Below are 12,000 nucleotides of genomic sequence, written 5' to 3' on the forward strand. Positions count from 1 at the left end.
AATCCTGCTAAATGCTTGAAATCCTTGGAACACAGTAGAAGTAGGATATATGGAATTAAAGGGACACAAAATTCATTTGTATTTCAAACATACTTCTCAAGAGAACAGGGGAATGAGAGAGGTTGTGTAATGTGCACAAAGATATTGCTACATTCATTTTATGCCATTGTCATTTTTTGCAAGGGTAAATTACAGCTAAAAATAAAGAAGGAAAACCCTAACTGTTTCAAGCTTCATTTTTATTGTGAATCTGTTTTCCAAACCTTCTGTAGTAGTGACCTGATTTATCTTGTTCCACTTCTAAGACAAAAACATGAAATCAAACCCAATATCCAAGCAAGAATTTAAGCCTTTTAAAAGGATCAGAGTGGCAGCCTTACATCCAAAGGAAGATTTTAAACCTGTAATGGCAGTCAGTACATTACTGAACCTGAATCTGGGGTACTTCAATCTAAGTAGCTTCTCTTTTTTTTTTTTTTTTTTTTTTTTTTTTTTTTTTTTTATTTCAATTTTATGGCATTCTTGTCCTCGCTGTCTTCAAGAAGTAGTACACATTCAAGTTGCCCACACACTCTGCTCTTGGACTGTTTCCTGGTTTTGATTGATAATGTTTATCTTCCCTAACACCCTCAGTAGATATATTGGACTCCAAATTTTATTTTGTTCAGAGAGGCAAATTCTGCATCCAGGTTTACTGATTGAATCTTCAGAAGTATAAGGTGACTGAATGTCAACGATGATGGAGCACAGCCATACGATATTTCAATTGCCAATAATTCTATAATATAAACCAGTGTTGTAACTTAATTATTTTGGGGTTTTCATACATATATTTTCATTAGCTAAAGCTCACACTGAAGTCAGGATCTATCTAATAAATTTTAATTGCTTTACAGGTGTATATTGTAGTATTCTTTATTTACTATTTTAATCTTACATAGGATATCTGCATCAGCGCTGTTAAAGAAAAGGATATTGAAGCAAAATTGAAGCATGTCATCAGTGAATGGAGTACCCATGCTTTCAGTTTTGGCCAATTCAAAACACGAGGAGAACTCCTTCTGAAAGGATCAGATACATTAGAGAAAATAGCTTTGGTGGAAGACAGCCTCATGATATTGGGGTCGCTCATGAGCAACAGGTACAAAAGTTAATGTATGCACGTATGGTTTAAATCTAATGAAAACCAAAAGTAAACAACTATATTTGACTTTTTTTTTAAACTCTTGTTTGTACAGGTATAACACACCATTTAAGTCCACTATACAACGCTGGGTCCAGAAGTTAGGCAATACAGCAGAAATAATTGAAAACTGGATTGCTGTACAAAACCTCTGGATTTACCTTGAAGCTGTGTTTGTTGGTGGAGACATTGCAAAACAACTACCTCAGGTATGCTGATTTATGATAACTATACATGAAAGGCAGTATGTTGTAAGAAGAGGTTAACCACATCACAGTTCACTTACAAATGTGTTTGATAATAAAGTGAGTTTTTCACAGACAAGCTAGTAAAAATTGTGCCAGACTGAGGTCTGTCTGGTTGAACTGCATAGAACTTAGCGATACCTATAGGAACATAACTGTTTATTATTTAGATTCAGCTGTCCTTGTCAACCTGCAATATTAGTGAATCATATGCTAGATAGTGCAGGATTCAGTACTACTTAACGCAAAACTAATTTATCGTGTCTTTCATATATGTAAGTGACTTTCTCTGTGTTTGCAGATGCTTGTAGGCTCTAAGTTACACGATAAAGCAATGGCAGCTCTTCTGTATGAATTCTGTGTATCTAGGACTCACTAAGTCCCACAAAGAGATCCTGTGAGACTTGGGCAGCTGTATGTATCTCTCTGAACTATTGCAGTCTCTTCAAAAGACTGCTATGAATTTCCATGATGGTAATGAGAAAGATTTAGGAAGTGCTCTGACTTTCTTCCAGAAGAGAAATTCTTTAAATGTTAAAAATTGACAGATATGAAGGAGAGATAAAACATGGGGGGTTTTTTTGTTTCTTTTTTTTTTTCTTCAGGAAGCCAGAAGATTTCAGAACATTGATAAATCATGGCAGAAAATTATGCAGAAAGCTCATGAAACATCAAACATAATACAGTGCTGTGTTGGAGATGAGACTTTGGCACAGCTATTGCCACATTTGCTGGAGCAATTGGAAATCTGTCAGAAATCACTGACCGGTTACTTGGAGAAAAAGCGGTTACAATTTCCAAGATTTTTTTTTGTGTCTGATCCTGCTCTTCTGGAAATCCTTGGTCAAGCATCTGATTCCCACACTATTCAGGTACAAGTAATAAAGCAGTAACACTCTTATGGTCAATATTAGTAAGTGGTGACTTTTGTTATTTAGTCAAGTGATTTTTTATTTTTTTATTTTTTTTACCTGTGGAAAATCTGCAAAACCTTCTAATATATAACTTAAAGGCAGAATAAGAATGCCATATCAGATCAGTTTGTGAAGCTCTTTATTTTCTGGTTCTATTGCAGGCACATTTATTAAGTTTGTTTGACAATGTTAACCGGGTTGAATTTCATGAAAAAAACTATGACCAGATTTTATTGTTTGAATCTCAAGAAGGAGAACGGGTCAATATTATTGAACCAGTTGTAGCTCAGGTAATGGCAGTATATATTGCATTTTTTCATGACTTGATTTAGAATAGATTTATGTTGTAATGACAAACAGTGTTGCATCATGTTACTATTTGTCTAGCTGAATGAAAACCTTCCAAAGTGAACAGCATGATCAAGGCCGAAAAGGACAGGACAGTTGTGTCATTCTGTAACAATTACTTTAGCTGTCTTTTCAGCAACACTGATATGAAGTACCAAATCCATCACGCATAAGAGCATGCAGAAAGGCAGTGGAGCAGGGAAAGAGGAATCTTTTAGATTAGAGAATAACAAAAAATAACAAAGAGAATGGCAAAGAGGGAAATGGGAGTTTGAAGGACTGGGGGTGGGGAAAAGAAGTCACACAGGTCTTTTCTTCCTTGTAAATTATTCATAAAGAAATTCTTTAAAAATACTTCCTTGTTTATTATTTCAGGGCAACGTGGAAATCTGGTTGGGTCAGCTGCTGAATGGGATTCGGAAAACAATCCACACTATCATTAGAGAGGCATCAGTGGCCATTAGCGACTCAGGATTTAAGCTGTATGACTTTCAGGCAATGTTTCCTGCACAAATAGGACTTCTGGGAATTCAAATGATCTGGACCAGAGATGCAGAGAATGCATTGAACTGTACCAAAACAGACAAAAAGGTAGTATTTAATGAATCTCTGGGGATTAATTAAAGATTGTTATTTGGATCAGTACATATTGTGAAAAGTTACAAGTAATTTACAGCAAAAAGCACAAAATACTAATTAAGTAACCAGAATAACAAATAAGCTAATGAGAAAGCAAATGATAAAATGTGTTACAAGGCCACACCTCCTCACAGATTGCCCAGTATAAGCCTTAAAATTGTTTCTAATTTTGTGATTTTTCTACTGTTCTGTCAGCCCAGTCAGACTGAGAAGTCATTATTTGGGAATACAGTGAATCTCATGTTGTTGCTTTCCCCAGAACAGATTTGGAAATCAGAGCTCCCCATATTTGGGGAAATAATTGTACTTCATCAGCTTCTGTCCAGTGTAAAGTGACTTAGAATTTTCAGTTTGTGAGCCTTTTTTTTTTTTTACAGGGAAAGGAAGGAATGGAAGCTGTTTTAAGAGCTGCTGATTTAATCTCAATTGCTCAGAGAAGCTACTATTAACACCAAGGGTTATTAATTTAGTAACACTGAATCTATAAAGTGGGAAAGAAGGAATATGAACAAAAAAGTTGGAAATTACTCTTAATCAGGAATATACAATGAAGTGGATTTGAGAATTAGAAGCACCATCCTGAAGTAAAGGAAAAGTGAGGAGAAAGGTGCTATGCTGTACTTTTATAGTTAATTAGGACAAAGTCTCTAGACTGTGGAAATGACCATTTAGTGCTGCCTTTTCTTGTATGAAATTTAAAAAGGGCACAGACCTGCTTTTAGTCCACTCCAGTTCATATACTAACTAGACTCAGATTCTTTTTCATTTCCTGGAAAACAGTATTTGTGGTCAGGGACAATCTCTCCATATGCGTTTGGAGGTCAGGGAGATTGTTTAGCTCCATTAGTTTTGAGGTGGTTTTAGCAGCTTACTCTCAGAAAACAGGGAGAGTTTTAGGGTTTGAATATATTCACAAGAAAGTAGTGTGATCCTTCTCTCACATATTTATAACAGGAATATATATGAGCTGCTCTTTCTGACACCTTAGCACTTTGTGATTTTTTTTGTGTACCAGGAAAGTCACTGACAGAAACTGATGCTGTTTACCTAAGCCACTGTTATGTAGTTATTTTTTATTTTTTATATTTTGTAACAGAATCTGATGCCACATAAGAAATTATTATTTCAGCATTAGCATTGAAGATTACAGTACATTTTTTATCTTATCTGGTTAGAAGATGGGATAGATCTCTAGGTTCCTGTTCACCTCTGAAGATATTGTTTGGGTGGATGTGCAATACCCAAAACAAAAGGTTGATGGTTCTGAAAATATACAGGGATGCAATCAGCTGAAGATATGTCCAATCTAGGAATCAAATTGTATGTTACATGTTCACCCAGAGGCACCTTATTGCACTTCGTTGGGCTATGACTGTATGTTTGGAGAGCAGCTCACATATCCAGAATTAGGATTCCAACCTAATAAATACAAAGCAAAACAGACATTTCATGGGGCCAAGGTGTTTGCAGATGTTTTTTTTCTAAACATTGGGAAAGCAAATTGTGTTTATGTTAACGTGAGTGTTCTTGCTGTGTAAGGTAATGCACGCAACAAGTCAGAAGTTTTTGGAACTTCTAAATGATTTGATTGACATGACTACACACAATCTAACAAGAATGGAGCGCACAAAGTATGAAACTTTAATTACTATTCACGTACACCAGAAGGATATCTTTGATGATTTGGTGAGTTTCTGAAACCCTTAAGAGACTTTCTGTGTACAAGCTTTTGCACGTACAAACAAATCTTACAATGTGTTCTTTCTGAGTAGCTCTGACATTAGTGATGTATTCTATTCTATTTTCATTTCATAGAGAAGTCACGCGAAGATAAGGATGAAGTGTAAATAGATAAATTCATGGATTAAGACTGTGCTTTTCAGATTTTTAAGTGGTTATTGATTCTCATGCACAGATTCATTGAGGGGATTAGTATTTCTAAATTAAGATATTCTCTTAAATTGAAAATTTAATAAATTATTTAAATGAAATGTAAGAAGAAAAAGCATGCCCTTAGCAATGCAATCAATCATGTGAATTCCAACCTGAGCTCTGTGTTGATCTAAGGTAACAGTTATTAAAGATTAAAGCAGTGAGGTTCTGCATGCTTGAAAAAGACAGCAATAATACCCAGAACAGATATTTCAATGGTTTTTTGTTTTGTTTTATAATTGAATTGCATGAGGATTCCTTTAGATAAATTTTCTGAAAATAAGAAACTAAAGTCATAAAAATGGGAGTAAAATAACTTTTGAAAAGTCTGCATGTTGCAAAGGTCTGTAATTCCACACAGCATTGTTAGATTTATTCATATATATTACAGAAAAATAAGAAATGCACGTGTAAAGAGAGAAAATCATAAAAAAAAAAAAAGTAAAAATTAGAAAGAAAACTGCCAACTTCGAAGTCAAGTGTGGAGTTTTTTCCTCTCATCATAATTTTGATGCATTTTCATCATTATTTTCTTAATTCGGCATTTCATTATGAATTAATTTAATGCCATATTGTGATGAAATTACAAATTTAAATAACAGAAAATGGGATAGTTTTCAAGGGCCTGTGTGTATAAAAATAGAAAAAATCAGGGACAAGTCCAAAACTGGGGAATGGATTGATTCACCCCCCATATAAAAAAAATTCTATTTCCTGCTAAGCAATTTTTTTTTTGTCTGTGTGTGTGTGTGATTGAGACAAAGCAGGCAAAGTGGTTGAGAATTCAGAAACTTTTCTTTATCTTAAAGTCTATCTGCTGTTCCCAACAACCAGGACCACGTATTTCTCTGGGGGCTAGTAATTTTTGATACATGATCTCAATTATAGCATCATAGAATGTCCTGGGTTGAAAAGGACCATGAAAATGATCATCTAGTTTCAACTACTCTGCTGTGTGCAGGGTGTGCCAACCACCAGACCAGGCTGCCCAGAGCCACATCCAGCCTGGCCTTGAATGCCTCCAGGGATGGGGCATCCACAACCTCCTTGGGCAACCTGCTCCAGTGTGTCAACACCTTCTAGGTGAAAAACTTCCTCCTAATAGCTAACCTAAACCTCCCCTGTCTCAGTTTAAGACCATTCCCCCTTGTCCTGTCACTACCCACCCATGTAAACTGACGTTCCTCCTCCTGTTGATATGCTCCCTTCATGTACTGGAAGGCCAGAATGAGGTCTCCCCAGAGCCTTTTCTTCTTCAAGTTAAACAAGCCCAGCCTGTCTTTGTAGGGGAGGTGCGTCAGCCCTCTGATCATCTTCATGGCCCTTTTTGTGACCCTCCCCAAGAGCTGCATATCTTTCTTGTATTGGGGTCCCCAGGCCTGGATGCAGTACTCCAGATGGGGCCTCACATAATGAAACAACATCTATTAATTTGCTACAGCTCTGAACACTTTGTACTGAAAAAATACTAAACTAGTGCACAAACGTATACAGTGCATTCCTTCTTTGTCCAACATCTAAAATCTTATGAGTAATGGCACCGTGCAGTATAACCACTATTACTAAATAGTTTTTTTAATTAAGCTACCTGTTATTTTTCTTTGATGTCTTTTTAAGACACAATTAATAATTTCTAAACACAATTCAAAGGAAAGTCAAAGTGCTTGAAAGGATCAGAAACGATCAAACTAAGTTATAAAGGGGTTTGAAAAGAACAACGTGTGTCTTGAATCCTGCCTAATGCTCATTTTTTCACCTCTTGAATTTATGGTTAGCAGATATTTCTTCTGTATGGAGAACAGAATTTAAGATGGATTTATTGTATTGTTTGACTTCTACATTAATGTTATTTCTCTTGCATCGTAGGTCCGTATGAACATCAAATCTCCATCTGATTTTGAATGGCAAAAGCAATCTCGGTTTTATTTTCTTGAAGACTTGGATAAATGTGTTATCCAAATCACGGATGTAGAGTTCACCTACTGCAATGAATACTTAGGATGTACAGACAGACTCGTTATAACTCCTTTAACTGACAGGTTATTATAAAAAGATTAGATGCCTAGTACTTGGAGCCTTACTTGTTTCCTTTAACTTTTTGTGAGTTGGATCTCTTAGTCTGATTTGCAATGCAGTGCTGCAGTATTGATGGTGAACAGCAGAGGCCAGTGCTCATATATGATTTAGTTAGGGAAAGCAGGCACCCCATAGAGAGATCCTGACTTTTCTTTTGAGTGTTTGCTTAGGCTATCTATGCTAAGGTAGGTATTGAAAACTTACCTGTGTTCAAGGTGAATATAGCAGAACGTAATAGCGATCACTTAAGGAGAATGGATCTGCAGTATGTTGCTGCTTTCAGTCAATTAATAGTTGAATGTGAATTTGGGATTATGGCAAATAATTTGAAGTTTCTCTAGGGAAAAATCAGTAACTCAGGAAATTGCATCAAACAGCCGGTACAGATATAAATTTAAAGCAAGAAACTGAGAATGGCAAAACTGCAAACACAGGGGAAAAAACAAAACAAAACAAGAAAAAAAAAACCAAACACTTTTATTTAAAAGTTAAGGAGAAATTCTTATTACTGGAGAATTATACAGTATGGTACAAACTCCATTATGTACATGTTTTTCTGAAGTAGTGCTTCACCAAGGCAAGAAGCAGTTGTATTTGTGATGACAAAGCTTGTTCTTTTAAGTGTAGATAGGAGTGTCAAAATACAATGTGTGCTTAGTTGTTGTTATGTGAAGAATATCTGCATACTGCTAAATTGATGCAGAATTGCCTTTGTGCTCTGTACTACAAGACTTTATTTACAAGTGATATTTTGGATTTTTGCCAATTTCTGAAACAAAATTTTGTCCAGTGGGCTGCTTAGAGAGCTAAAATTGTTTACTTGGATACCAGGCTTTTAAAATATAACACACATCTGCCAAATTCTGTATACATACACTAAAAATTCACTTGATTTCTGGAGAGAATGAATCTTTTAAGTGAGCTTAAGCTATAATAACTAAATCCCAGAGTTGTCTGGGGTTACCTGCAAGATCCAAGCAAAGCTGCAGAGATTGGTAGCTATCTACTGCCATACACTGAAAGAGTATTTGAAGGAGGAATATTTTCTAGTGTTGGCATGGGAAACTTTACGTGTTGTGTGAAAACAGGATTTATTCCCCTTAGAAAATTTTTCCACTTTAATACCACCATATGGGCTTACATGGGTTTATGATAATTTTCAGGTAGTAACGCTTAAGCTTTGCAGTAGCCACCTTGGAATCAAGTGCTGTTTGGCTAATGATCTTGTGTTCAGAAACATTCCTGAATCACATGATAAATATACATTTGCTATCTTGCAGTATGTTAATAGGGCTGAAATTGAGTGCTCCTAAACATCATATCAGACACAGGCCATACCATGGCAATTACAAAAAAGAAACGCAAGTGCTCTTTCTCAAGATTTGTGCTATTCATGGACTTACCAGTTTCAGTAGCAGAACAGTTAGGAATGATATTTTTTTCAGTTAACTGAAAGTCTGTTAACTGTTTACTGGCTTATGAGGCGATAAAGCTTTATTACTGCTATTATGTTAGAATGAGTACTGTATTATTTTATAGGAAATGATACTGGTACCATTTGTTTGTTTTATGGTACCCATTTTCTCTTCCCAGATTTATCATAAAGCTATTGTGTGTCACAGTGCTAACATTGTTGGACATAGGCTTACTGGGATTTTAGGGCTATAGGTTTTAGAACAGCAGTCATACTTCCCCATTTAGTAGTCTCCATACTATTTGGGGAGGCTGTGATCTAAGCCTGGAGATGTCAACCCAGGATTTACCGCAGAGAAGCACACTCATTTATGCCCTCTTTCCCCCTTTCCTCAGCCCTACATAATACAAGTGTTGTGGTTACATTAATGGACTTCAAGTAATTAAGAGTAGAAAAAGATTTATAGAAGTCTTTATTCTTTTTCTAGATGTTATATCTCTCTGGCACAGGCCCTAGGCATGAGTATGGGTGGTGCACCTGCAGGACCGGCAGGAACAGGGAAAACAGAGACAACTAAAGATATGGGCAAATGCCTGGGAAAGTATGTTGTTGTTTTCAATTGTTCAGATCAAATGGACTACAGAGGATTGGGTCGTATCTATAAAGGTAAGAAATAATCTGACTTGTTCTCTTTAAAATCATACGTTTCTGTCTCCTCACTAGTGACTTAGAAGTGATTAGTCAAATATTTCCTTCTCTGTTTCCTGTTATTTCTAGATGCATATACACTTCTTTTGATGTTTGATTGATTCTTCTTCTACTTTTTTTTTTTTTTTTTTTTTTTTTCTCTCCTGGTCCCGTGTTTCCCTTTTCTGGAGGTGCAGATTCATGAAATCTCTCCTCCCCACTAATCACAGAACTGGGCCGAACCAGCCCATAAACTGTTGACAATTCCAACCACCCTAAGGGGAGAGTATTCAGCCCTTTCTTTCCCAATTCACGTCAAACAAAAGAACAAATCTGCAGCTCAGTGGCGTTGTACAAAGTAGGCAGACCAGCACAAAGTACTGTACTTTTTTATTTCAAACTCAAGAAATTTTTTGAAACTGGGAAAATGAGACAGCAGCCAATGTGATGTTTTCATATTACACAGATCTTGGAAGTCAGTTTTGCAAATCAAATTTGCAAAAAATTGTATCAAATGATCCAATGTTTGTGAATTTCATTATGTCTGTTTTATTGTACGTGGTTGCAGTGGACTATATGGGCCCCAGAACCATCATTTTCTGTAAGTGGTGGACAGTTAAATAAAAAACAGAAGGTATCATAAAATAATTTTCACTATTGTGACATCTCCTGAAGGTTACAATATAACCTGGAAATCATTTCGATTTTTAGTTAAGCCAGAAATGCTGGCCAAAATGTTAATTGAAGTAACTTTTTTCTTTAATTTTTTTTGTTAAAAGCTTAAGAGTATCCAGTTAAGCTTTTCTAATGGGGATAAAAAACACGTCAACTATTGGATTAAGATGATTTTACATTTAATTGTGAAAATATTTTCCATTTTTCTGTCTTCCCTGTGGTCTTACTCGGTTTGCATAAGGCTAAGTTAAATCAAGCTGACCAGTAGTGCATATTTAAGAACTGAGGTAAAAGTAGTACTTGTTTTCGCTTCACCAGACTTCATTGTTTTTCCTCCTAACCCTTTTGATGCTTTACAGACATTTTTTAAGCCTCATTAACTTGCTGATTTTCTTTAATGACAGTATCAGAAAGGAAAATGGAAGTAGGTAGAACAGAGAAAGAAGGAAAAATATTGATCTATTTGCCAAGTTCCTCTGATCATGGCTCTGAATTTGGTGTCTGTGTTCTGCAGAGTGTCTTTCTCAATAAGTGAACATTCAAAAACATTAGCAATGTTTACAAGAATGTGAATGTAGATAAGAAAGAATTATTCTTGCTTTGTCTGCCTCAGCCAGCCTCCATCCTCTATTCCTGTGAACCATGAGCTGGGACAAAAGAGATCAAAGATGCTGGTATATCTTAGCCTCTTTCAAGGTGAAGAAAGGCATTCATTGCCTTGAAGAAGGTTGAAACTGATCCTATGGAGAGCAGAAGACAGTATCTCATTGTCACACAGAGATGTGGTTAAAAGATCCCTAGTAGCTGATGACTTTTGTGTTGAGTACATTATTATAGTGCTTATCCAAAGTATATACTACGTATTTAACCAAGGTCAGATCATCACATATGAAGATAGAAAACAGTCACCTACTGATCAGGAGCTGTGGAAAACTGCTCATTTATGTAGTGCCAAACAAATGCACGAAGATTTCTAAGCTAGAGATTGAACTATCTGCACATATAAATACTTTCAGTCAAGGTCACAATTTTTTCTTGTAACTTCCAGATCCTTGAGCCAACTTTTAGCTGGATAACTTTTACTGTATATGTGAGAACTTGCAAATAGGATTACACGCAGCTTTTAGTTTACCCAAATTATCTTGCTTATTGAAAATAAACAGAAGTAGACTGGGACCAGCTTGCTTTCTGGTTGAGGATAAATGTGTAGCCCCAAGCACAGACATTTACTGAGTCCATGCTAACTGCAACCATCAGTCAGGAGAAGGAATGTTAGTTTGGTTCTTCTTGAAGTGAGTTTAGCTTTGATATCACTGAGCTGTTGTCTTTTTCCTCTCTGCTCCTTTTGTGAGAGTTTATCTTCTTATACTTCCATATTTTTTCCCAATTCCTTTTGATTGAGCTGTTACTGATCTCTCTACGCTCAGCAGTCTAACCTCTGTGTCATTGTGTTGTTTCTGCCTTCTTAACCTAAGCAGTTTGGCCGCTTATCCTCTCCCAGTTCCTTTGAGGCAATAGTGACAACCGTATCTTTTCATTGTCATCTTTAAGTAAAATTGGGCACAATTTCTATGTGTAAGAAAACAAGCAGTTTTAGGGCTCAAATTCCCTCATCTGCTGTTTTTCTGTGGCCTGATAATTTTCCATGTAATACTGTTAAGCTAAGTAATGTTGTATAAGGTGTCCTTGTTAATCTGGATGGCTCATTTAATGGCATGCTAATGTTAAATACGAGTTACAAGAGATCAACAAATTGGTGGTCAGATGACCATGATGCCTGTGAGTATCATAGAATCATATCATATCATCAAATGGCCTGGGTTGAAAAGGACTTCATAGATCATCTAGTTTCAACCCCCCTGCTATGTGCAGGGTTGCCAACCACCA

The 12,000-nt window shown here is 36.1% G+C and overlaps 2 protein-coding genes across 4 annotated transcripts in view; one reads left to right on the forward strand and one right to left on the reverse strand.

Annotated features, from left to right (window-relative positions):
• The window catches only part of CTNNAL1 (catenin alpha like 1), a 596,511-nt gene that overhangs the window by 232,104 nt on the left and 352,407 nt on the right, over positions 1-12,000 (reverse strand). The gene's annotated exons all lie outside the window — the stretch shown is intronic.
• LOC125690635 (dynein axonemal heavy chain 5-like) overlaps positions 1-12,000 on the forward strand; it is a 145,193-nt gene that overhangs the window by 37,009 nt on the left and 96,184 nt on the right. For all 3 annotated transcript variants that reach the window (XM_048939240.1, XM_048939241.1, XM_048939242.1), the window contains 8 exons: positions 942-1,141; positions 1,239-1,392; positions 2,034-2,300; positions 2,504-2,632; positions 3,066-3,281; positions 4,869-5,015; positions 7,128-7,300; positions 9,239-9,417. In XM_048939240.1, coding sequence (XP_048795197.1) covers positions 942-1,141; positions 1,239-1,392; positions 2,034-2,300; positions 2,504-2,632; positions 3,066-3,281; positions 4,869-5,015; positions 7,128-7,300; positions 9,239-9,417 — 1,465 coding nt within the window. The remainder of the gene's footprint in view (positions 1-941; positions 1,142-1,238; positions 1,393-2,033; positions 2,301-2,503; positions 2,633-3,065; positions 3,282-4,868; positions 5,016-7,127; positions 7,301-9,238; positions 9,418-12,000) is intronic.

The sequence above is a fragment of the Lagopus muta genome, chromosome 3, assembly GCF_023343835.1.
Source record: "Lagopus muta isolate bLagMut1 chromosome 3, bLagMut1 primary, whole genome shotgun sequence".
Lineage (NCBI taxonomy): Eukaryota > Metazoa > Chordata > Aves > Galliformes > Phasianidae > Lagopus > Lagopus muta.